The sequence below is a fragment of the Gossypium hirsutum genome, chromosome A05 (assembly GCF_007990345.1).
Source record: "Gossypium hirsutum isolate 1008001.06 chromosome A05, Gossypium_hirsutum_v2.1, whole genome shotgun sequence".
In the NCBI taxonomy this organism is placed as follows: Eukaryota; Viridiplantae; Streptophyta; class Magnoliopsida; order Malvales; family Malvaceae; genus Gossypium; species Gossypium hirsutum.
Window position 1 is genome coordinate 87,009,963 of NC_053428.1, and position 24,589 is coordinate 87,034,551.

The window sequence follows — 24,589 nt, forward strand, 5'->3', positions numbered from 1 at the left end:
GTATAAGTCTACATGAAGAAGTCCGATAGTGAGTTTGTGTCTGTCTCTATAGTTGTCTAAACGGGTCTGTCAGGACTAAAAACACAAATCTCTTAAAGGAAAATTCCATGGCACTCTAAAGACCATATAGTGTAAGACCATGGTTGGGTCATGACATCATATGGAATATGTAAATGACGGTTGGGTGAGTACTAGCAATGAGGGGTAAACCTCACTACAGTGAGTTTAGGCAAGTCTCTATCATTAAAAACTACAATTTCCATATAAGTGAGCCTCTGTGGCTATTTCTGAATGGACGCATTTGTGGCTATCTTTGTTATAAGAAAGCCTTTGTAGCTATCTCAATTATAAGGAAGTCTTTTTGGCGATCTCAATTATAATGAAGCCTTTTCGGCAATCTCTATTATAAGAAAGCCTTTGTGGTGACCTTTGTTAAAAGGCTGCCTTTGTGGCTATATCTGTCAAAAGGATGTATTTGTAGTTGCCTCTATTGAAGGAATACCTTAGTAGAAATCTCTGATAAGGAATACATTTGTGGTAATTTTTAAGGAGATGCTTTTGTGGCATAACCTAAAAGAAGTGCCTTGGTGATAATTTCTATACAAAAATGTCTTCATAGTAAGATTTTAAAAAGAAAACCTCTATGGCTATCTTTGGAAAGGAATGCCTTCGTGGTGAAATCTAAAGAATGGATCTTATAATGACCATCTGAAAGCAACGCCTTTGGACAAAAACTGAATGAATGACGAACCCCGTATAGTTACAATGGATAAATAGAAAGGCTAGTGTACACTAGAGTACGTGGCGAGGCAAAGATATGAGTTAAAAGTAAGAATAAAGAGTGCACTGAAGTAATGAAGATATGGGCAAATTTTGATATAAGTATTAGGTGCAGTCTACCCCGCCCAAGGATAATGATAAGACTAGTGAGTATGGAATAAGTTATTAAGTCTGATAATAAGGTAAGTGGAGAGGTTAAGGATTATGTAAAGGTAAGAATTAAGAAAGGATATAGAAAGTAAAAAGAGATGTTAAGTATAGTATGCACAAGAGAAGGAAACTGGTTTTGAAGAAAGAAATATGGTAGCCTCAGTATTGTACTCACTAAAGTAGAAAGAAAGGTCAAGAAATACCTAAAGATTTACAAAATAACATATGTAATGTAAAATGAATAAAAAAGGTACTTTAAGGTTTAGCTCACTAAGTTCTTACGAACTTACAAAATTTGTTTATATTTTTAAGTCTATAAAGGAATGTTTGCTTAGAGACAATGCCAGGGCTGTGCTAAGAAAGCGGTACGCTAGGCTATTATGCGTATAGAAGAAAACAAGTGGCGTGTCAAAGTTTGCGTTAAAGTTTAATAAGTAGTATCTCAAAGTATACCCAGTAGACTAAGAGATAAAGTAGGAAAGTTTGAAATCTTATTCAGCCAAAGCAATAACCACCATTGTATTTTTACAAGAAAATCTGTAATAGCCATAGATAGTAGTTTGTACATAGGTGAAATGTAAATGTAACCGTACAATGTATGGCATAAGAGATTTTGTTACACTCATAGATACATTTACAACAATGAATAAGAAAAAAAGTTTTAAGTTACATAAGTGTCACACCTGAGATTTGGATCTGGTAAATCGGGTCGAATCGAGGGCGTTACAAGCCTGTGCCTGAAATGATATGGTTCTAGCTCATACTTTGCATATGTATTCAAATATGACTTATAATTCCTTTTAATTTGTAAAAGTGCTTCGAATTATTTTAGGAATAAAAACTAAAAATCGATTTTTACCCATGTTCACGAGTTGTTTGTGCCTGTTTTTATTCTTGTACTATCGGTGGAAGTTGACGATGATGTGGCATATGTAGTAGACGGATCTCCACGAAAACCTGGAATGCTTAATCATGATAACTAGTCCCTTTGATATGTTGGAGATAATGCAAGTGTTGTCTTGCCTAACAACATGCATCTACAAGTTGGTCAAGAAAAATTGCCATGATTCGAAGTTCTCAAAGTCTACGATGACAAAGACGATGAGTAGTACATTCTTATTACCATCTTATGCAACTGCAATCAGGAGTATCTACGTATTTTTACCATAAAACCAAGTACCATCAACTTGCATCAGCGACTTGTAGTGGGAGAAAACCCTAACACATGGATCAAATGTCAAGAACAAGCGGTGGAAAATTTTTCTCCCCGATTGTAATTTGTCCTCTGGGCTGTAACAGGGCAACGTCTTCAAGACAATGACAATACCTGGCACCTACTCATGCGTCACAGATATCCACCCTTGCAGTTCATTGTATGATGCATCCCAATCACCGTAAAACTGCTATATGGCCATCTGTTCTATAACACCTCTAACCCAAATCCGTCGCGAGAACAATATTTCACTTTATTTTCTTATTTTATTATATCAATGACAATATTTCACTTTCTTAATATTGTAACTTTCGAGGTATTACATGTTTGGCCTACCATGCTTTTTTGTACGACACCCTAGACTGGAACCAAGCTTGCATGTCAGCAATCAAGATCAGTACAGGAATGATAGGCATGTCTTTCACCAGCGGCATGATGCAGTTGCATATTGTTTTTGCATCCAGTTTGCAATGGTCTTCTAATTCTCAAATTGTACACAGTTGAGTCCTCTGTATAAATACTGTCCGAACCTGCCAGTTGCACCCTTCTTCAGCCCTCAAACATTCCCCAACTCATAAAGTCAGTGTAGACTTTGTGACTTTGTAGTCCACCGACACCTTCATGTTGTACTACCTAATGGCAAATACACAGTCAACCTTATTCTCGAACTATTGCAACAACCCTTCAAACTCCAAATCTGTCACCAACCAATGAGTAAGTATTATATTTGGGTACCTAGGGAACTCAAGTAAAAGTGTCGCATCAGGGTCTGCTGATCTATCGTAATTTGATACATCAAATTAGGCTCTCTAAACTTAAAGAGCTTATTCTCAAGCAATTTTAGTGTCTTTTATATATTTTTGTTGATTTTGAGTTTTATTATTAATAAATTATTTTTATTAGTTTTAAGTCATTTTTAGACCCAAATTGGTCAATCATATCATGGGGAACTTAATGAGTTGATTGAATGTTGTAGGGAGTCGGCGGTAGCCCAAACATGAAGAAAACATCACCTAAAAGGGGGTATCGCGATATCAAAGTATGAAAGTCGTGATATCCTTCATAGTGCTGAAATAAAGAGGATCGAGGTCAGCTACAATGATATCACGATATTGAGAAATCCCAAGGCCATCCATTTCAAGACTGTTACGAGTGTGGCAATATCCAAGCATGATACCGCTGTCTTACAGGTGAAAAAACTTCAAGGGAAATTTTATGTCCGATAAGCTTAAGTTTATATTTCCCTTAAGGGAAAAATTATCATTGTTAGGTTATGTGTTAGTAGGCTATAAATACAACTTTATAAGCCTTTCATTTCAGATTTTGTTGGCTGAACATTTCTTCTTAAGTTTTTATAGTTTTAGGTTCGATTTTTCTTTCTTTTTCTTTTTTCTTTTTAGATTAGATTTTAATTTTATTGTTTCTTTTCTTCCTCATTGTCGAAGACTATGTAAAAGGGAAATGATGAAACTCTTGGGTTTCATTCGATTTCCATAAATCAAATGAGCATTTTTCAAACTCTTTACTTTTATTTTATACTTACCATGTATTTGATAAAATGCTCGTTAGAAATTGAAGTTTTATTATGTGTTAAATTTGTTGATGGTTGGTTGATTAGTTATTTGCTAGTTAAGTTAATGTTTATGTTTGATATATTGATTGCTCAATTATATCAAAATGCTTAATTCACTAGAATTGGCACCTCCAATGGAAAATCTAGATAAACAAGACTGAGATGAGAGTTTATCCTTAGATAGTTCGATATAATTATGCCAAGTAGTGAGACTAAAAGAAGATCTATATGCTTAGGCGAGATTGAGAGAAGAACCTATGTGGTATGTTTTAGTTTAGGATAAGACTGTGAGGAGATTCCTAGCTAAAAGTGACAATAGATATAATTCATCGGTTTATCATTTACATTTTCTAGAACAACAAGGAAGAAAATTAGATTAGTTAGTTTAATTGATAATTTAAATTTAGTTCATAAATATTTTTTTATTTGAACTTGTACTAATAATTTTGACTCGATTAGATTAGTAATTACTTAACTTATAATTAACTTGATAAACACATTTATCCACTTAGCAAACCTTTGGGCTTAAACCTTGGTATACTCGAGTGTCCCATTGACACTACAAATATTACAACTAACACTATACATTTGTAGTTAAAACCACACTTTTAAATTACTTTATAAAATTGTTTGTTTTTCTACGCATGCCACATACGACCATCTACGCTCAACATGTGGGCCTCAAGGTCATTCCATATAATAATGCCACGACTTAGGTTCTCAATCGAAAGGGGGTGTACATCTTCACCCTCCTCCATGCCTTCATCGTTGATATTGTCTAAAACCTCATCCAGGTCGAGGTCACTAAAATCTTCACCATTATGATAAGAATGATCACCATTATCGGACCCTTCTTTACCATCTGCATTGGTGTCTATCACCTCCGGATGTATCTCTAGACAGGGACACGAGATAGAGTTGTTATACGAACTCCCACAATAGTTTGGATTTTCGAGCCATTGTGATGTCTTTCCACAGCCTAACTGATCTGCCCATTCGACATTGAAATCAAAGTCAAACCCATGATGTTGACTTATTTGAGTGACATTTTGAACGGGCTCTAAGTCGACTAACTAAGCGAACAACTCAACTAGTTGGAGGGTGACGTTCCAAGCCGACTAATAAATTACGAGCATAATGGCCAAGTCATCATCATCTACAAGTTTCATCTCTTTAAATTTCAACGAATCTGAGGAAATTGAAAATTTTTAAAATAATATTGACATTGTCATTCGACAATGAAGAGTTATTTTTGCATTGATTTTTCATTTCACTTCTTCCATCTTTATAGTGTTATAGAATCTCATCCCTACTTTATGACGACCTTTGAATATAAAATCAACTTCAATTGATGGTAGAATTGCCCCATCGAACTGAACATATACCAAAAACATTTGGCTATTCATCTTCTATACAATTTGTTTTCTCTTCTATTTAACACAAATCTTTTCTTTTTCTCTTCTATTTAATACAAATCTTTTCTTTCTCTCTCTCTCTCTCTCTTAAATAGTTAATGCAAGAAAACTTCAACAAAATTAAGTTATATAGTGGGTGATGGTGCCATAGAGCTTGTCGGCACCAATAAAAATTAAAAAAAAAATTATGATACTGGTATCGCCACACAACTTGGCTGCACTTAAAAAAATTCAATTTTTTTTTAGAAAATCACCAGTGCCGCCAACAAGAATAGTGGCAGCAAAATTTTTATTTAAATTTATTTAGTGCTGTCAAAAAGAATGACAACACCCATTAAAGTATTATTTTTTCTTTTTTTCTCCCAGAATACCTAGATTTTTAATGAGTATGTAGAAAAATACATATTGGTGTCGCCAAGGGGAATAGCGACACCAAAAAATTTATTTTTTTAAATGACTAATCATTAGATCATAATTAGGGGTGGTGCCGCCAATGGGTATGACGGCACCGGTATGCACTATAAAAAATAGGTCATTCTTGTATAAGATTTTACATTTGAGTCATTTTTATAATTAATCAATTATTTTGAGTCAGTTTCGAAAAAAAGCCGATAGTCTGATTCTGGTGTTAATTGAGCCGATTATTTAAACCCCCTAGCTTGGTTAGCCAGGCCCTTTTGGGAATATAGCACATCAAACCAACTTTCATTGCCTTATCAAAGACTACCTTCTGGTAAACGATAAAGCCCTCATCATCTAATAGTTAAACCAATCAAATCGATTGAATAGAAGAATTAGTGGTTTAATCAGTTCAACTATTGGTATGATTATTAAAACACTAAAAATTTATATAAATTGTTTTAATTTTTTTAAGTGATGATGTTGCATATAATCACACTTTTATATTTTTCAAGCTCAAAAATTAAAATAAATTTAGTTACTAAATTTAAATATCAAAATAAATAAAAAAAATATGCAAATCCTAAAATTTTAAAATTTAAATATCATTAAATTATGTAGGTAAAAATCAAAATAAGATTTAAATTATTTGATAGTAATTTAAAATTAAAATAGTACATAAAAGAAAGTAGAGTGGGTATGGGAATGGAACACCAATGTTGGATCACTTTTTTAGTTGTTTATAGAAATCTCTAGCAAAATTATCTCAAAATGTCTAGTAAATGCTTGAAAACCCAACGATAATATGGCACGTACATGACAACAGTGCTATTTTGAAAACCAAAATATTTTGGTGAGAGTGATGACCAATCACTGAAAAAGTGTAAAGGACAACAACCTTAATTTACTTGGGTTTTGTTTGGAATAATATCATTTTTTACTCTTAAACTTAACAACTACATTCATTTTAGTACTTAAAGTTTTTCTTTATCTACTTTAATAGCTTAACTTGACAACTTTGGTCCTTGAATTTGAGAATGTAAAAGTTCGATACATGACACTTTGAGATTTTACCAAATCATCAATTGAAAATAAAAAAAATTTATATAAATTTTTAAATGATTACATGATATAATCTTAGAATGTCACGTATATTGTTCTAATAATTAGACCAATGGTTGAATCAATAAAACCATTGATTCTAAATTCGTTAAATAAAAAATAATTAAATAAATAATTACAAATTCATAAAATATTTTTAAAAAAATTGATTTAACTACTGGTTTTTGTCCTATTTTTTTACTAGTTTTGAGCAATTTCATACTTAATCAATTCGACCCCTTTGTATGTATTAGTCCACTAGTTAGTTATCGATCTAATCAGTCTGATTGACCAATCTATTCATATTTTAAGAACAATGATTATATCATCAAATCTTGAAGGAATCCAAGTTAAAGGACCAAAAATGGATCTAATTTAGGTACAAAAGTGAAAAACATAAAAAAAGAAATAGATACTAAAGTGGATCTAATTGCCAAGTTCAGGGGCCAAAATTTATATTATCTCTTTTGTTTATTGTCTTTGGGTCTCTTAAATAAACCCTCCATTCACTCTTTGGTACTTTTTTTTTCTTCGCTCTTTCAGAACTCAAATCATCTTCAGGCCCTCTTCAGTTTTCTTTCCAGGAGGTTTTTCAAAGGTAGCCGTAAATTCTTCGTCTTTAGATCTTATCTCTTTAGTTTATGAAATAAAAATTCATCATGTTTTTCCTTTCATTTCTCCTACGATTTCTCAGTTTGAAGGTGGCTTTATTTTTGTTTCAGTTTTTGTCATTAGGGTTCATCAGATTTTCCACTTTTTTTCCTTCTTTGGAAAGTTTAAATCCTGGAGCTTCTCTTTCAATGATTTTGAGTAATACCCAGATTTTTTTTATGGACGAAACTATGGAAATAGTTTGCTTAGTGAAACAGTTGCTGAGTTCTTTTATCACTATAATTTATATGGTCTGAAAATATTATTTTATCAGTTTCTGTTTTTTCTTTTTTCTTCTATATATTTCACTCTTGGAGCTTTATTGTTGATGATTTTGGAAAATACCCAGATCGGTTATTGAATGGATGAAGCAAAAGAGAAGGGTGATTCAGTGAGTATTGTTTCAGAATCTTCAGTAACTGTCAGTGAAACTGTGGTTGAAACAATGGCTTGTGAGGATCAAATTCGGATTGAGGAAGGAGGTGAAGCGGGTCGTGATAATGGAGATGAGGTAACGGTGGAGGTTTTGGATTCTCATGTTCATATTGATGGGGGAGATGGAGAGACAGTTCAGGCTAGTTCTATTGGTGAAGCAGTTCGTGGTCATGAAGAGTCCAATAAAGTTGGTTTGGAGGGTAACTTAAGAACCTTAGATAGTGACTGCCATGCGGTGGATGGTTTGGGTTCAAGGAATGAGGTTTTGGGTGGTGAAGCTAGGGCTCAGAATGAGGTAAATGGAGGTGTGGCTCGGTCTTGTTCTAATGATATAGTTTGTGGTCGCGATGAGTCCGATGAAGTTGGTTTGGAGGGTAATCCGAGTACCTTAGATAGTGAAGGTGATTTAGCCGGTGATTTGGGTTCAAGGTATGAAGTTTCAGGTGGTGAAGCTAAGGCTCGGAATGAGGTAAATGGAGCCAGGGTTTTGGGTTTCAGGGCACCTGGTAGTTCTGCAGGTAAGAACACAGATCAGTCTAGCGGAATTGATGAAGGTGGGGGAGATTTGAATCAAGATACGGAGATAGGTAGAGTTGGTAATTTGGATGGTAATGAAGTGAATCATGAAAACCAGAAACCAGTTTTATGTTTGTCCGCTACATCTGAAGATTCAGGCATACAAAATAAAATTGTTGAGGAAGCTGCAATGGCAATCGATGAGGAATATTTGAATGCCTTAGATGGTGCTCATGAAACTATATCTGAACCGATAAAGAAAGCTCCAAATGACAATGTAGATGCCATATCCTTGAATGTCAATACACTGGATACTGCTGAATGTGTTCCCACTTCTGAAGCTAAAGGTATGAAAAATGGAAAATTAGTGCTTTTGAATATAATTTGAAATTTAAAGTTGAAGAACAGCCATGAAGTTTGAGATTAGGTGTCAGCGCTGAAAATCTCTAACATTATATATGCAGATCCGGTCTATTCGTGTCAGTCAACGGAATCGATTGTCGAAGGTCGATTAGACGAGAAGGTACTTCCAAGTTCGGTTAAGTCTGATGGTACAAATATGCATCTTTGAGCCAGCCTGATTCATTGTCTTTTGCAGGTTAGTTCAGACATGGAAATCGACAAGCAAGGTACTGAGTCTGAGAAACAGCAGATGGAGGTTAATACTCCTCACCTAAGCACCAAAAACCATGATACAGGTGTAGTTGAAAGAGTTGATTTTTTATTCTTATTTTTAATTGATTTTTTTTTTTTTTTGGTTCGGACAATGTTGATTTGGTCAGGGTTTATCTTGTGCAGGTAATGTCCAATGCTTAAAACCTGAGCCAGTTATTGACGGAGGAGAAGGAGTTGATTTAAGCATCGGGGAAGCAATGTTTGCTGAAAAGCAGGTTTCCTATGCTAAAGATGTCGGTTTTGATGCAGAGCAAGATGTTGAAGTTGAGAAAATGGGTGTTAGCCCTAAAAATTGTGATGCAAGTGATGTTTCTGAACCATTAGGTCATCAAATGGATGTATTTGTTGGTAGTGGTGAAGGTGAAGTCCCAAAAGTCGATAACAATGTTTTGAACCAAATATCTCCTGCTGTTGCTTCTGATAAGGAGTTACAGTCCTCGGGAAATGATGATCTGTTAGCTAAAAATGTGGTTTTTGAGGATGATTCAAGTGTAGGGAAAGAAATGAATGTTGAAGATCAAGTTACTAGTGATGAACCGGATTGTTTAGAGCAAGTGGAAGAAATGGAAGTCGTAGAACATGATAGTGATTCTGACCAGCCAACCAATATAGATGAACTGACTGTTAAACAGACAGCTCTCAAGTCCGTAAGTGGCTTAAAGGTGCATCAAGCTAAGTACCAGCAACTTCGGTCTGAGGAAGGTGGATTTTCAGTTTCTGATTTAGTCTGGGGTAAGATCAAGAGCCACCCATGGTGGCCAGGACAGATATTTGATCCTTCTGATGCTTCGGAGAAGGCAATGAAGTATCAAAAGAAGGATAGCTTTCTGGTAGCATACTTTGGGGATCGAACATTTGCTTGGAATGAATCGTCTGTTTTGAAGCCATTCCGAACACATTTCTCTCAAATAGTGAAGCAGAGTAATTTAGAATCATTTGAGAATGCAGTCAACTGTGCTTTGGAAGAATTTTCTAGACGGGTCGAGCTCGGTCTGGCTTGCCCTTGCATGCCAAAGGATGCCTATGACAAGATAAAATTCCAAAAGGTTGAGAATGCGGGAGTTCGGGAAGAATCAAGTTTAAGAGACGGTATTGATGTATCTTTAAGTGCTAGTTCTTTTGAGCCTGACAAATTAATTGACTATATGAAAGCATTAGCGGAGTCTCCATCCAGTGGGGCTGATCGACTCGACCTTGTGATTGCTAAAGCTCAATTGTTGGCATTCCATCGTTTAAAAGGTTATCATCAGCTGCCTGAATCCCAATTTTCTGAGGAGAAAACGCTTGAGGTAGTTGAGTGTGCTACTCCTATGGATATGGATGGTGAGCAAAAATCCGAGGCTTCGAAGACTCGGAGATCTTACCTTAAACGGAAGCATAATCTGAAGGATGGTTTGTATCCTAGTAAAAAGGAAAGAAGCTTGTCCAAATTAATGAGCGAGACATTTGATTCTCCTGATGGCGAAATCGTGTCTGATGTGATAGGTAATAAGCCCCCTTCATCATCATTTAGCAAGAAAAGAAAAGCCATTGATTCCTCGGAAGACTCCGTGATGCAGGAAGGGAGGAAGACAACTAAAGGGTCTCTAAGCACACCTCATTTCCCAAAGCCTTCCTTTAAGATTGGTGAGCGTATCAGTAGAGCTGCAAGCCAAATGACCGGATCCCCATCGATTCTAAAGTCCGGTGGTGATAGGTTACACAAGCTTGATGGTGGCTGTGAAACTTCTGCTACATGTGGATATGATGTTCCAGTTGATAATCATGAGGATGCCGAGCGAAAGAGGACGGATATTTTGACTGAATATTCATCACTTGACGATTTATTGGTGCAACTTCACTTAGCAGCATGTGATCCGATGAAAAGTTACAGTTCTCTTAATATTATTATTAGCTTCTTCTCGGATTTTAGAGATTCAACAGTTCTGGATCGACTTTCTGGAGACAAAGCAGTTGGGAAAAGGAAGAAGTCGCCAAATTCTATCATTGGTTCTTCTGAAACTTTTGAGTTTGAAGACATGAGTGACACTTATTGGACTGACAGGATAGTCCAAAACGGTTCTGAGGAGCAGCCATCACTGGGAACCAGTAGGGGACAATATCAATTTGTGCCTGTCGAATTAGATAAACCAATTCAAAAAGTCCGTAAGTCTCGAAAGCGATATTCTGATACCAGTTATGATTTGACAGCACAGAAACCCCCTGGCTATGTTGATGAGAGGGCCCCAGCGGAAATTGTTATGAGCTTTCCCGAGATCAATTCTGTTCCTTCAGAAACAAAGCTAAATAAGATGTTCAAGCACTTTGGACCATTAAAGGAATCCGAGACAGAAGTTGATCGTGAAACCCGCCGTGCCAGAGTTGTTTTTAGAAGATCATCTGATGCAGAAATTGCTTACAATAGTGCCGGGAAATTCAACATCTTTGGGCCAGTGCCTGTAACTTATCAACTCAACTACACTATTTCTGAATCATTTAAAGCTTCACTGTATGCTCCGACCCTAGCTGAGGAGAATCCATTCATTGCTTCAGCCCCTTGTGGGGACCATGCACTTATTGCCCCAAGCCTAGGTGAGGAAGCTTCATTCATGGTTTCAACCCTTGGTGAGGAAACTTTACCCATTACTACATCGTTCCATGAGGAACCTTGGTTCATAGCCTCAACTACAGGTGAGGATACTAAAGCCATTCCCACGACCTTAGCTGATGGAACTTTGGTTGTTGCTACAACCATGTATGAGAAAACATTACCTGTTTCCATGACTGCAGGTGTAGAAACAATGGCTGTTATTGCAAATGTAGGTGAACAATCATTGCCTGTCTTCACAATCATTAATGAGCAAACGTCAACCGCTTCTGCAAGCCTGGTTGAGGAAGCTTCACTTTCCCACTTAACTTCGAGCAAAGAAACTTCGACCATGACCACAACCTTGCATGATCAAACTTCAAGCATTGCTACCTTCGATCCAGAAATTCCTAGTGTTCCTGCAACTGTGGGTGAAGAAATCTGTACCATTCCCGCACCCTCGGGTGAAGAAACTTGTAGCATTCCTCCAAAGTTGGATGAAGAAACTACTATCCGTCCAATGACCTTGGCAGAGGAAAACCCTAGCATTCCCAGAACCTTGGGCGAAGATGCTCCGTCTGTCCCTGCAGCCTTTAGTGAAGAAGCTCCAGCAGTTACTCTGACTTTCAGCGAAGGAACTCATACCCTTCCTGGAACATTGGATTGTGAAACTAAGACCGTTCTTACAACTGTTTATGAGGAAACAACCATTCCTGCAACCTTAGGTCAAGAAACTCCCACCTTTCCTGCAACCTTGGGTGAAGAAACTTGTAGCACTCCCTCAACCTCAAGCGAAGCAAATCGAAGCATTCCCTCTAACCTGGACGAAGAAACTCGTACCAATCCGGTGACCTTGGCAGAGGAAACCCCCAGTACTCTGGAAACCTTGGGTGAAGAAAGTCCATCTGTTCCTCTGACTTTCAGTGAAGAAACTCCTGCCATTCTTCCATCATTCAGCAAAGAAACTCCTACAATTCCTCATCCTTTCAGTGAGGGAACTCCTACTGTTCCAGTAACATCGGGTCCAGAAACTCAGACCATTTCTACAACCATGGGTGAGGAAACTACAACCATTCCTGCAAACTTGGGTGAGGAAACAACTGCTACTGAAACCTTGCATGAGGAAACTCTCGCTGTTCGTACAACTTTGGCTGAGGACAATCCAACTATTACTGCAAAATTGGATGAGGAAACTCCAATGAATCCTAAAACCTTGGATGAGGAAACTAAAACGAGTTCCACAAACTCAGCTGAGGAAACTTCGACTACTCCCACAACCTCTGATGTGGAAACTTCTACCATTCCTTTAATGTTGGGTAGGGATACCATTCCTACTACTGTGTGTGAGGAAACAACCATTCCTGCAACCTTAGGTCAAGAAACTTCTACCCTTCCTGCAACCTTGGGTGAAGGAACTCTTAGTTTTCCCTCAACCTCGAGTGAAGAAAATCATAGCATTCCCACTAACCTGGATGAAGAAACTCCTACTGATCCAGTGACCTTGGCAGAGGAAAGGCCCAGTATTCCTGAAACCTTGGGTGAAGAAACCCCAACCGTTCCTCTGACATTCAGTGAAGAAACTCCGGCTATTCCTCCATCATTCAGCGAAGGAACTACTATTCCTCCTTCCTTCAATGAGGGAAGTCCTGTTCCTGTAGCATTGGGTCCAGAAACTCAGACCATTCCTACAACCACGGGTGAGGATACTGCAAACATTCCTGCAACCTCAGGTGAGGAAACTACAAGTGCTCCTGTGACCCTGCATGAGGAAACTCTGGCTATTCCGACAACTTTGGCTGAGAACAGTCCAACTATGACCACAAAATTGGATGAGGAAACTCCAACCAGTCCCACAAACTTAGCTGAGGAAACTTTGACTACTCCCACAACCTCAGGAGTTGAAGCTTCAACAGTTCTCATAACTAACAGCGAGGAAACATCAGTTGTTTCTACAACTACGGAAATGGAAACTTTACCCCCTGCGGGTGCTAAAAGTATAGAACCTGCAACTTAATTGCTTTACTGTATTACTTGGAAATTTCAGGTATTACTTTTCTTTTGTATCTGTTGAAAGATTTTAACTTGATGGTGTTAGAATAATTGGAAACTATTTGAGAGCATGGTTTGAGTGATATCTTGCAATCTCATGCACTTAATTCAGTTAATGAATTGTATGGTTTCGTCTTTCAAATGTTTACTGGTGCTGAAGAGGTCAAAAACTAAATCTATATTACTGTCAAAGGGTAGAAATAGGAGCAGCTGTTATTTCAGGAGCTTGGAAATTAGATCTCTGGGGTTTAGATAAATGCTTCGAGTTTTACATCTTTTAATAATTTATTTATGAGGTTGGAGTGGATTCTTAAAGGAAGTTCATCTTCAATGTATCTCTGGGTCCAAAGTACAGAAACCTACATGATTGCTGCATCATGCACCTTTACCATATATCGGTGTTTCCCAAGACAAATGCTTCTCTTTTATTTATCTGCGTTTCTTGGTTTCTCTTTTATTTTATCTGCATTAGTTTTCTGGTTCTCATATTTTGTTCTTTTGGCAGAATTGTTGTAGGGGAGAATACGTCCGGTGGTTCTGATACTGGTGCCATAGAAGAAAGCAAGCAGGTGGCAGATGGCTCATCTGGTGCAACTCGAGTCTTGTGCTCGGATTCTTTCTTTGGTAGAATTATGCAGTACTGAGTGTATTGCCGTTCACGTGTGCTCCAGCTAGTGTAATATATAATCATTTAGATGATGACCTTTTTCACTGAAGCTAATTCCTAGAGGAGAGGACCCAGAGAATTGTTGAATCAATTCTATTTCTTTCTGCTGCGTAATCATATCCATGTCGTACAAGGGATTATCATGCATTGCATTGTATCGAATTATGGAGCTCAGCTCCTGATAATTGTTTTGGTTCCTCGTGAATTTGATCAGTAAAAGCATGTGTTATGATATTTGTTTTTGCTAAAACTTGTTAACCAATGGAATCCATAAATCGGTTCGAGGCTGATGTTCCTTATGTCGATCATCGTTGTGTTTGTCATGTGATCCAAAGTGCTTTGTACGTGTAGCATAGGTTAAATGAAGGAACATCGTTACCATAAGAATGCTTATTATAGCTTTCCAAATGAATAATTCAGGGGAAAATTTTGATTTAACCAAATAATTCAGGGGCAAAATTTGATTTAACCAAAGAATGGATCCATCTTGTTTACAAAGGGTATAACATTAATTAATATTATAAATAAATAGGAAACAATATCAGAAATATTTGGAGATAAATAGGAAATTGCTTCTCTAATCAGAAACTGGAAAGGGATTTGAGCCGACTACTCATCACATCATCTGCACGAGGAATGTTGTTGATAAACAGCTTAAGATAAGATGAGTATTAGTTGGATAAATCACTCACCTTCAGCATGTCTCCGAACATATCTTGAAATGGATTTCTACGCTGCATGCCATAGAACTTTTCCGCAATGTCACATACCAACTGAACTGTCATGGTTTTGTTAGAACACCATACATCATGTACAATTCAACCCAACCAAAAGAACAAAATGAAATTGTCGAACCTCATTGAATGCGGGTTCTCGGTCTATGCTAGGCTTGTACTTCACTCTCAATGCATTAAAAAGAGGCAACGTCTCTTTTTCCAACCTGCAAACACATGCAAATAGCCAGAATTTGAAACCTCCAACACTAGTAATATAGATTAATATTACCCTTAAAACACCAATTTCCATCAATTAACAAAGTCCAGGTGTATATCAATTTTATTATCCCACAAAATTTCAGCTAATAAAAATAATGACTTACGTTAGCAAGAGTAAATTGATAAACTGAATCAAATCAGATACAGGAAATTCCAGCTCCTGGGCTTGCACTTGCTTCTTTAATTCCTCCATAAGGGAACTAGCATCTTGAAGATTACCCATTGACAAATACCTACCATCCCAAAGTAATGTTTCTTCATTACTACACAATTTATGACTACAAAATACACTCTTGATTTTATTTCCAGGTTTGAATGATGCAAAGTTGAGAAATAACAAAAATACCTACCGTTATTGGAATCATTGGAAGAATGATATCTATGTCAACAAACTCGACTTAGAGTGTTGGATATGGATATATGTTCAATTCAGGTATGTTCAAGTTTTTCCAAGATTTTCATGGATTTGAAGTGTCCTTGGAAGCTCATATTGCCATACCCATGTATGAATATGTGTCAAATATGAGGGTCGAATACGAGTACTTCAAAAGTAAAGTTTGGTATTATTGATTGCTTTTAAAAGTAGAGGCAACAAGAATAGTAAAATTAGAGGTGAGGGGGAAGTTTATCGGTGAGCTTACATAAGAATGGCTCGTGCAATGGCTATATCATCTTCACCTGGATAACACTGTACGGTTGAAAAGCCCATCAGTTATGACATTAAATAAGTTTCAGATGAAAAGTAATACCCTTTGATCATTGAGGTTAAACTTGAACCTGAGTGCGTTGATTGAGTTATGCTAATCTTCCATACATTTTTTACAACCAACCCTAATACAACCATAATTTCTTAACTTGAGTTCTGAATTATTTTAGCACCTTATAGATCAAACGATGTTTATTTGGACTCGGGTGTGAGTGTCAGATATGATTATGCGTCTCATAAGGGTATGTTTAATTTTTTTTTTTCTGTTTTCCCATGTATTTGGAGGATCAAATCTCCAATCCTTTGTCTAGATATGAGTGTGACTCGTGTTTTGGGCACCGGTATTTCAAGAAAAATGAATAATTGAAACAATAAAACCTTGAGGTGTATCCATGGCAAGGAGAAAGAAAGAGAAGAAAATTAACCTTGCTCATGAAGTTTACTAAAGTAGTTGCAAACTTCTTTAGGTTGTTTCCTCGAACGAAATGATACGACACTTTGGCCATGTCCTACAAAACAACATTACATGATTGTGGACATCCATACGGATGTTAACTCATGAACAGACCTTTGACCTCGATATAAGGATAGTTTCAAAGGCTTTTATGGCAGATACTTGCCCAATGTATTAGCAGAACACAAAAAGACCTCAACTAAACTGCCTGATCAACCAGTTCTCAAATGAACTGGCTGGTCCAGCCCAATGCTTCATGACCCTGATTCATTGCTAGTTGAGCAAGGGAGAAGAACAAATTTGAGATAGATCATTGAAGAAGCAAAAGCAAAGCCTAAATATTTACTTCCAAACCTACCATTTCAGGAGATTCAGAATATATGTACTCGGCCAGCATAGTATGCAGCTGCGGATCACCATTCTTGTCAGCACCAAACTCTGCAGACCACCTAAAACCCGAAGTAAGAAAAATAGTTCAGGGAAAATAAAGTGCAAGTTTATTATTATAAACAGCCTAATCTTAAGCCTCCATAGATATTCCAGTGTTGCGGTATCTTTTAATCACAATCAGAGAGGCTATGATTCATCCTATGTTACCTAGACTTGAGTGTAAGTGTAAGAGTAAGTGCTCAATAATCATCAAGAAATGAAGAGAAAATAACCCAGACATCTACTATTATGCTGAAACACAAGGTAACTTTAACAGTACAATATAGCAATTCTCACTTTATAGCAGCTTTTAAGAATGAGTAGCAGCTTTGAAGACGTGTTTTTGCTGCCCCAAGAGCTTCGGTAAGCTCTTGAACATCATCTTCTACTGCAAAGTTACTAGGCACCGGAATCTGCGGAAACAGCTTGTAGATTTTCCGAATACGATCTGACGTATACATTTTATCATAGTTACAAAAACAGAAATAGAATAACCAAACAAACCCGATAACATAATTAATTTTTAAGGCTTTTCCTTTTTTATTATTTAAATAAAAGATACTTAAGTCATCCGAATAAGAGAAGAGGGTCCATAAACTCTTCATTACAACCTATGTTACCCTGACTCTTCATAAAGTATCCATGTCCAATACCCATTCAGATGGATATCTAAAAGTGGGTATGGGGATATAATCAACTCGAAAATAATTGAACATACCCAGGTGGAATACATACTCGAGTCTGAGTAACATAAATTACAACCTATGATGATAAGCAAATCAAATTACAAGAGAAGGCATGAACTGACCAACGATCTCTGGGTCACAAGGTATTTTCCCTTTGACAAGGGCATCGACAAACATGACTGCAAGCTCAGACCCACAAGTAACCTGAAAAGATCCATTTCGTGACTTTGAAGCAACGGATAATGAAGTAAAAGACAACCATAAATAACACCAGCATAGCAGATGCCCTCAAGGCAATCTCTTAAGCCTTTCAATCATAGAATATTGTTGTCCCGTAAACAGCTAATATATCCTAGGCTTTGCATATAACATTGAGAAAAAAGAAAAACCTTGACTAATAAGCTCCGGTTAAATGTAACTGAAAAAAAATAATAACCTCCCCGTGCTTCAACTGAAGGCATGCCCCTGAATGAAGCAGATCCAAGGCCTCAGCACATCGTTGAGCAGATACATATCTGAAATAGGTTGTGCATGTTTCATAATCAATGATAAGTCTTTGAAAGAAAAAAAAAGAAAACATCAACACACCATTCTTACCTTTAGCCTTATTGGAAGATCCGAAATAGAACAAACAATGAAAAGCTATTAATACAGAACCCTGAATTGAAACTGGAAACCAAATATTAATGCTAGCAGCATCCTTAACCTACTCAAGCTTAGACCCCTTATAATCCATCTATAAGTGGATCTACCCCATTAAGCTCCATCTAAGAAGCTAGGTCTGTGCATTTGTGTCTAACATATACTTTAACATCGGCATGGCTTTCCCACCCTCTAAATATAAGAAAGACTTGGAGAAATAAGATTTGAACCAACTTATATCCGACATGCACTCGAGTCCTAGTAGCATAGACTGGTATACCATTGCCAGCCATTTATACCTTGCACTTATAGACTAGATCTAGATAAAAAAAAAATTTAACGTACTTGTATCCTGCATGCGCTCATGAGTCTGAGTAACATAGACTAATATATCATGTCCGGCTATTTGTAGCTCTAAAATTTTATAAATTTGGGAAATTGCAGTCATACCGTGTACTTATAGACTTGTACATCTGCTGAGCTCCGTAGGAATTACCATCGCTTATAACTTTCTCTAATTTATTAATATTCTGCATTTCATATTAAAAAATCAATGCTATTAGGAATTTTATACCATAATAATAAACTCCAATCATATAAGAAATCAAACACTAGAATTTACCACATCTACAATATAAAAATAAAAATAAACCAGAGATCAAAACAAAAAAAGGTTCATTTAAATGAAATGTTACACCCAATATCCAATGGCTATTTTCGTACAATCAAGGGAAGTCTTGGGATTAATAATTCAAAATTATCAACTTTTTTTAGCTACCAAGGAAATGATGGGTTATTTCCTTTGTTTTTCACCAAAATTGTGTAAAAAAACAATGGTAAAAAGAAGGGGAAAAAGAACCTCTTGAACAGGAGGAAGATTAGCTCTTCTGGGTTTTTCTCTCGACATTTTCTCTCTTACTTGATTTCCACTTTTCATTCTTGAAAGATCTGATTTTCTTTTGTTTTTCCGGTTAAGGAAAAAATCCAAACTAAGGCCTTTTTCGGCAAATGGTTTGGGCCTCCTTATTTCTTATTTTTCTGTTTTATGAAAAAAATAAATAAATGTATTCAGTTATCTCCATTTGGACATGGATAGATTAAAAGTTCATATTCATATAAAGTAAACCTGTAGTTGAATGTCAAGCTAGAATGCAGGTGCTTTTCATTAAAATCAATGTTATGTGACAAAGTCGATAATCAAAACGTTTAGTCAGCAGATGTCAGTCCATCTTATGAAAATGAAAAAAGAGGCCATAGTAAGCAGCATAATGCAACCAAGTTCTTCCTTGGAAGTCAATCCTACATCAATGACAGTCATTCAAACTTTTAGTTTCTGTTTTTGCACTGCAAATACAAATTGAATGGTGCTAAGCACTATTATCTCAGACCAATGCCTGATGTTGACAGTGAAGCAAATGGCTAAGTTAAGGCAACATTGAAAACTTTAGAAATATGATCAAGAGACAGTCCAAATTTTCTCCTGTGAATAGTAAGTTACAAAACTTGTGTTGCAAGTAATAAAATTTTAGATAAAAGTCTTACGATGTGAAAACACTTTCTTTCAAAGTGTAATTTCCTATTAAAAAAGGTGTCATTTAGTAGTCACTTTCTTTCAAAGTGTAATTTCCTATTAAAAAAGGTGTCATTTAGTAGTACATAACTTGTACAAGTTACATTATTTTCATAATAAGATCTCCCGATATTTATAAGAGATTGGGTAAAAATTTTGAATCTGTTTAGATAATATTCAACTCATTTTTTTAGTTTTTTTTTATATATATTATGGTGTAATGCAAATATTAAAAGAATATATTAAGTTGTGAAGGTTTAAAAATTTAACATACAAAATATATATAACAATACTAAAAGAGGAATATTAAATTTTTGTAAATAAAATTTTAAAATAAACAAATTTAAGCATACTTACATTAACTATTTATAAATATAAACGACTTCTAATGAGATTTGAAGCTCATACTTTGAATTAGATCAAATTTGAGAACTATGTAAGGTTTGAGATCATATCCAAACTATGAATACATTAGTAAAAATCATCATAGAATAAAAGACTTATTTTATATATATATTTACTTGTTTAAATAATAAATTTATTAATCTAATAATTTTTAACATATTAACCAATTTTTAGAAATTAATGAGACATGAGCCTCTGAACTTCTTAATTTTACATGAACCCTTATAAATATATTTAAATTTAGGGGGAAAATCTAATTTTGAAATTAAGTCATCTAAAAAAATTAGAATAATTTAATTCGTACCAATTTCAAAAGTGAGCAATTAATGACAATCAATTACGGCATTATAGTAACACATTTAACCTTCAATATTTATATATACTTTTAACAAATTTAGCCTCAATATTCACACAAATATTACGGGATAAATTTATTAAAATAAGACTAAATTGATAAGATGTAAACTTTGAAGACAAAATAGTATACAATTCAACATTATGATGAAAAGTCCTTAGTTACTTACTTTTAAAATTGACAATAATTAAATTATGCTGATTTATTTAAAAGAAATCAATTTATTCAATTTCAAAATTGAGAACTGAAAAAATCCTTTTTACCTAAATTTATCAATTAAACCAACAAATTAGTTAAATTGATTAATCCAACAAATTAAACCAAGAATATATTTTTGTTTTATCAGTTTTAACCTCCAATCAAGTTGAGCATTGCTTCTAAAAATCAGATTTAGAACAAAAAGCACTTCTAAAATAAAAACATTACTAAACCAGATCCTTTTGAGCTTTTCAAAAGTGCTCTTGGGATCAAAAAAAATGCTTTGTATGAACACTTTTTTAACCAAAAGCAAAAGCAGAAAATTTTAACTTTTGCTCTTGCCCTTGCTTTGGGTTAAAAAAGTGCTCTTGCAAAGCATTTTTTTATCTCAAGAACACTTTAGAGAAACATCGCTAAACTAAGGCTTAGTCTCTACCCACAACGTTATGAAAAATGAAAATACAAGCTATAATTAAATCGAAATTTTTATAGACTTAAACTTTAAGCTCCAATCTTCTTTTTTTTTAATCGTTTCATCATGTATATACATCACAATATAACATCAGGTATGAAAAACTAAAACGCAAAATCAACATATTTGATAGTGTTGGAAAAGTTTTCACTCTCCAAAATCACATCTCTCAACATCTTCGGCATCGGACGAACAAAGCTACTCATCAATTGAAAAGATGACTCCGTTTTCCTTCTTGAACACATGTGTTGTATGATCCACCACCTATTTTATTCACAAAACTCTCATAAATACCAACAATTCTATTCCTTACATTCTTAAAACATACCTTACTTGGACTTGGGTGTCAATGTTAAACACGGATATATATATCTTCCAGGGGTATGTTTAATTTTCATATCTCAATTGTGCCAAATCCTTGTATCTATGCTTGAACATGTGTCGAGGACAGATATTGGGTACTTGAGTATTTCAGGAAAAATAAAGAATCAAAGTAATACAGTATACCTACCTCCAGTACTATGGCTCATAACCACACTCATTCCAGCAAAGATGATTAGGTTATTAATCCAATGAACATCTAAAAGCTAATTCTCTTAGTGAAATTCAAGACTTGTGATGCAAGCTACAGTTTTGAGTGAGTGCTGGACTTAGCTGAAAAAGATCAAAGAGAGAAAGGTTTAAGAGCACAAGAACTCACATTGGTATTGCTTAGCTCTAAGTTGTAGAAGTCCATAGCATCAGCTTTAAACAAAGGCCCGGCGTGCCATGTTCCACGATTAAGTTTGATAAACTTAGGACCTGCAATTCTAAAAACACGAACATCTTCAATGGCTGGAGGCACGTAGAAATGACCACAACGAGACTGCACCGCTATCTTCCCTTTCTCATTCTTAACTTCTTCCGAGTCCACCAAGGAAGGCTTAGCAATTCCGAGATACCAAACATGACCCCCTATAGATCCAAGGCATTGTGTCACACTGGCATGATGTGTAATCGTTGAAAACTTGAGCGGCCGGTTCTGAAGGTTCATGATGTAAAACCTAATACAATTGCATTGGGAAGTCAATACATAGAAAAGAATGTGAGTAAACAACCAAGACTTAAAGCTAAAATACCAAATCTGTAGCAATGATTGAAACCAGTAACTCAAGTTGTACTACTCGCTGTCAAATTGGATTGGAATTATCAAAAATAACATCAAGTAGGGAATTTCTCCTCCTCCAAACTAGACAATTAGTACACTCCATTTACTATGTTATCAGGTTCCTCTGATTGAAATAACCTAAAAGACTAGACAACTGCAATTAGTATGAATTTTTATCCAAAAAGAAAAAAAGGTTCAAAACCCAATAATTGAAATCCCATAAAAATCCCCAAGCATGTAAGAAAAACCACAAAATAATCGGACAAAAACATAAACTTGAAACAGAAATAGTTAAAGAAATGAAGAATTAAACCTGGGAATTCCTTTGGAAAGGTCTAGCTGAGCATCAGTCGGACCGAATTTTTCTCCATCTGGGGATGCTTCAATGACTTGACCGAATTCTTTGAAGCTTTCTGGGGTTGCTTCTATTGGCTTTAACTTCATTACAGTCAGTTCGGATTTTGGGTTTTTGCTCTCCATTCCTGGTTTCTCAAGCTTAAATTTTCACTTTGGGGAAAGACTTATATTTTGCAATTTATTATGATTTGGTTTAGCAAAAAATAAAGAATTAAGTGATGAAGAGGAAATTGAGAGGCGGCAGGGAAATATAATCTGATAGCCTTTTTATTTTATTTTGTTATAATTCCATAAAAGGGATGCCATATTATCCATCGAGTCATTCTCTTTTGGCTTCTACTACCAGCTCTCCTCATCTTTTGTTTTCTTATAAAATCATCCTTTTCTTTGGAAGATTCTCCACCTGTCACAAAATAGGCTTGAGCAAAATAATTAGAATCATTTTTTGGTATCAAGTAAGACTTTTTTGGCCCATGGCTTGGCCCGACCCAAATATGCAAAAAAAATTATTTTTTATTATTCTGTTGTTATTTTTTTATTGTTTTTCTTTATTTTGTTACTATTTCACTATTATATTATTATTATTTTGTTATTATTGTATAACTCTTATTTTATTATTAATTTTGTTGCTATTTTTGAGGCATTTGTCTGTTAAATTAAACCTATCTTATTATTATTTAAGTATACATATTTTTTAAAATTTATTTATTTTTAATTTGTTAGGAAATATTTATTTTATTATTTTTAATATTTTTGATGTATTATATTTTTTTAAAAATAATACAAAAAAATTAATACAGTCAGGTCGGGCCCGGATTTTAGTATTTTTATTCGAACCAGGATTGGACAAAATGTTAGACCCACTTTTCAGGCGGGACCAAGCCTAAGCCTAACAAACGAGTCTAAAATTTTGATTGGACCCGACCCAACCCATGAACACTTCTAATTCTGCACAATGCATGAATTACATAAAAAATTCATATAGCTGATCAAAAAAAAATAGAGAAATCTTTTTTAATCTTATTGATTGGACTTCAAGAATATTTATAGAACCGTAATCACGTAAAAAAAAGGAAAAATATATAGTATTTCCCTAAATATATGCCTAAAAGATAACTCATAATAATAATATCCTAACATGAATATATTAAAAATGTTTGTGTTGTTATTTAATTTTTTACTATTATAATATTTGAATTGTTAAATAAATAAATATTTATTTCGGATGAGAAATGTTATTTATGCTGATTACCGTAATTAGAATACAATATTTAAAAAATTTAATTAAAACATAACCACTTAAAAAATGACTTAGTGTATAAAAGTACAAGTGACCAAAATAATATTTTAATATTCTTTATATTATTGGATTTGTTGTTTAAATATTTTTATTATTTATAACTTTTATAAATATTTTACTAAAATAAATTTATCAGACTTATAAATACAAAATTTTTAATCAATTAAAAAACTTTTATTGAATGAATTTATATAATCGATATCTATAATATAATATAAATACGAGTATAAAAAAACTTTTAAATTGACTAATATGATTTTTTTTATTCATTATATTACTAAATTTACTTTTATAAAAAATATTATTTATAAGATTTATCATATTTATAAATAAGAATTCGAATTTAACTTCGATAAATTTAATTGATAAATAAATTATCTTACTTATAAATAAAAACTATAAGAATTATAGAATTTTATTAAATAAGAAAAGTTTTATTAACATGATCAAAATAATTTATTTATAGCAAGATAAATTAGTATTTCTAATGTATTTATTTTTGGTTAATTATCCGATAAAATGTTATTAAATTTGGATTTTTCTTATCAGGAATAAAGCTAGTGTACTGGATTCAAACTCTTACAAAAAAGACGGCTAAATTGAAACAAAAAGCAAAGAGGAGGGCTTGATTGAAAGACTGAAGATTCTAAGATGACTGGATAAAGATTGAAGGGTTAATTTTT

The 24,589-nt window shown here is 34.7% G+C and overlaps 3 protein-coding genes across 11 annotated transcripts; 1 reads left to right on the forward strand and 2 right to left on the reverse strand.

Annotated features, from left to right (window-relative positions):
• The first annotated feature begins 7,116 nt into the window (after nt 1–7,116).
• Nucleotides 7,117–14,424, forward strand: LOC107957150 (uncharacterized). 4 transcript variants are annotated; one of them, XM_041112570.1, is made up of 7 exons: nt 7,117–7,229; nt 7,632–8,580; nt 8,698–8,756; nt 8,832–8,931; nt 9,032–11,578; nt 11,678–13,468; nt 14,029–14,424. In XM_041112570.1, the coding sequence occupies exons 2-7, from the start codon at nt 7,644–7,646 to the stop codon at nt 14,037–14,039; spliced, it is 5,445 nt and encodes a 1,814-aa protein (XP_040968504.1). In that variant the 5' UTR covers nt 7,117–7,229; nt 7,632–7,643; the 3' UTR covers nt 14,040–14,424. The 4 variants fall into 4 exon arrangements, with proteins under 4 accessions (XP_040968504.1, XP_016748074.2, XP_040968503.1 ...); XM_016892585.2 differs by having other exon boundaries at nt 9,032–13,468; XM_041112569.1 differs by lacking the exon at nt 14,029–14,424 and having other exon boundaries at nt 11,678–13,518.
• A 181-nt stretch (nt 14,425–14,605) lies between these two features.
• Nucleotides 14,606–19,116, reverse strand: LOC107957151 (protein GET4). 6 transcript variants are annotated; one of them, XM_016892588.2, is made up of 12 exons: nt 18,962–19,116; nt 18,553–18,632; nt 17,897–17,975; nt 17,583–17,664; nt 17,072–17,222; nt 16,704–16,794; nt 16,317–16,400; nt 15,827–15,873; nt 15,290–15,418; nt 15,046–15,130; nt 14,883–14,963; nt 14,606–14,815 (listed from the first exon to the last, which is right to left on the reverse strand). In XM_016892588.2, the coding sequence occupies exons 1-12, from the start codon at nt 19,037–19,039 to the stop codon at nt 14,807–14,809; spliced, it is 996 nt and encodes a 331-aa protein (XP_016748077.1). In that variant the 5' UTR covers nt 19,040–19,116; the 3' UTR covers nt 14,606–14,806. The 6 variants fall into 6 exon arrangements, with proteins under 6 accessions (XP_016748077.1, XP_016748078.1, XP_016748076.1 ...); XM_016892589.2 differs by having other exon boundaries at nt 14,883–14,968; XM_016892587.2 differs by having other exon boundaries at nt 14,606–14,963.
• A 1,983-nt stretch (nt 19,117–21,099) lies between these two features.
• Nucleotides 21,100–23,031, reverse strand: LOC107957149 (uncharacterized). The gene is made up of 3 exons (XM_016892583.2): nt 22,563–23,031; nt 21,803–22,145; nt 21,100–21,366 (listed from the first exon to the last, which is right to left on the reverse strand). The coding sequence occupies exons 1-3, from the start codon at nt 22,727–22,729 to the stop codon at nt 21,301–21,303; spliced, it is 576 nt and encodes a 191-aa protein (XP_016748072.1). The 5' UTR covers nt 22,730–23,031; the 3' UTR covers nt 21,100–21,300.
• Nucleotides 23,032–24,589: the final 1,558 nt, after the last annotated feature.

Excerpts from the sequence above, each read along its gene's own strand:
- LOC107957151 (XM_016892587.2), bottom strand. The coding sequence starts at position 19,039 with ATGAAAAGTGGAAATCAAGTAAGAGAGAAAATGTCGAGAGAAAAACCC. Across the intron at positions 18,633-18,961 it reads ATCTTCCTCCTGTTCAAGAG|AATATTAATAAATTAGAGAA; the intron begins GTTCTTTTTCCC and ends TATGAAATGCAG. Across the intron at positions 17,665-17,896 it reads TTCAGTTGAAGCACGGGGAG|GTTACTTGTGGGTCTGAGCT; the intron begins GTTATTATTTTT and ends GGATCTTTTCAG.
- LOC107957150 (XM_041112568.1), top strand. The coding sequence starts at position 7,644 with ATGGATGAAGCAAAAGAGAAGGGTGATTCAGTGAGTATTGTTTCAGAA. Across the intron at positions 8,757-8,831 it reads AAGGTCGATTAGACGAGAAG|GTTAGTTCAGACATGGAAAT; the intron begins GTACTTCCAAGT and ends TGTCTTTTGCAG. Across the intron at positions 8,932-9,031 it reads CACCAAAAACCATGATACAG|GTAATGTCCAATGCTTAAAA; the intron begins GTGTAGTTGAAA and ends TATCTTGTGCAG.
- LOC107957149 (XM_016892583.2), bottom strand. The coding sequence starts at position 22,729 with ATGGAGAGCAAAAACCCAAAATCCGAACTGACTGTAATGAAGTTAAAG. Across the intron at positions 22,146-22,562 it reads CTTTCCAAAGGAATTCCCAG|GTTTTACATCATGAACCTTC; the intron begins GTTTAATTCTTC and ends CAATTGTATTAG. Across the intron at positions 21,367-21,802 it reads TAGAGCTAAGCAATACCAAT|GTGGTGGATCATACAACACA; the intron begins GTGAGTTCTTGT and ends TGAATAAAATAG.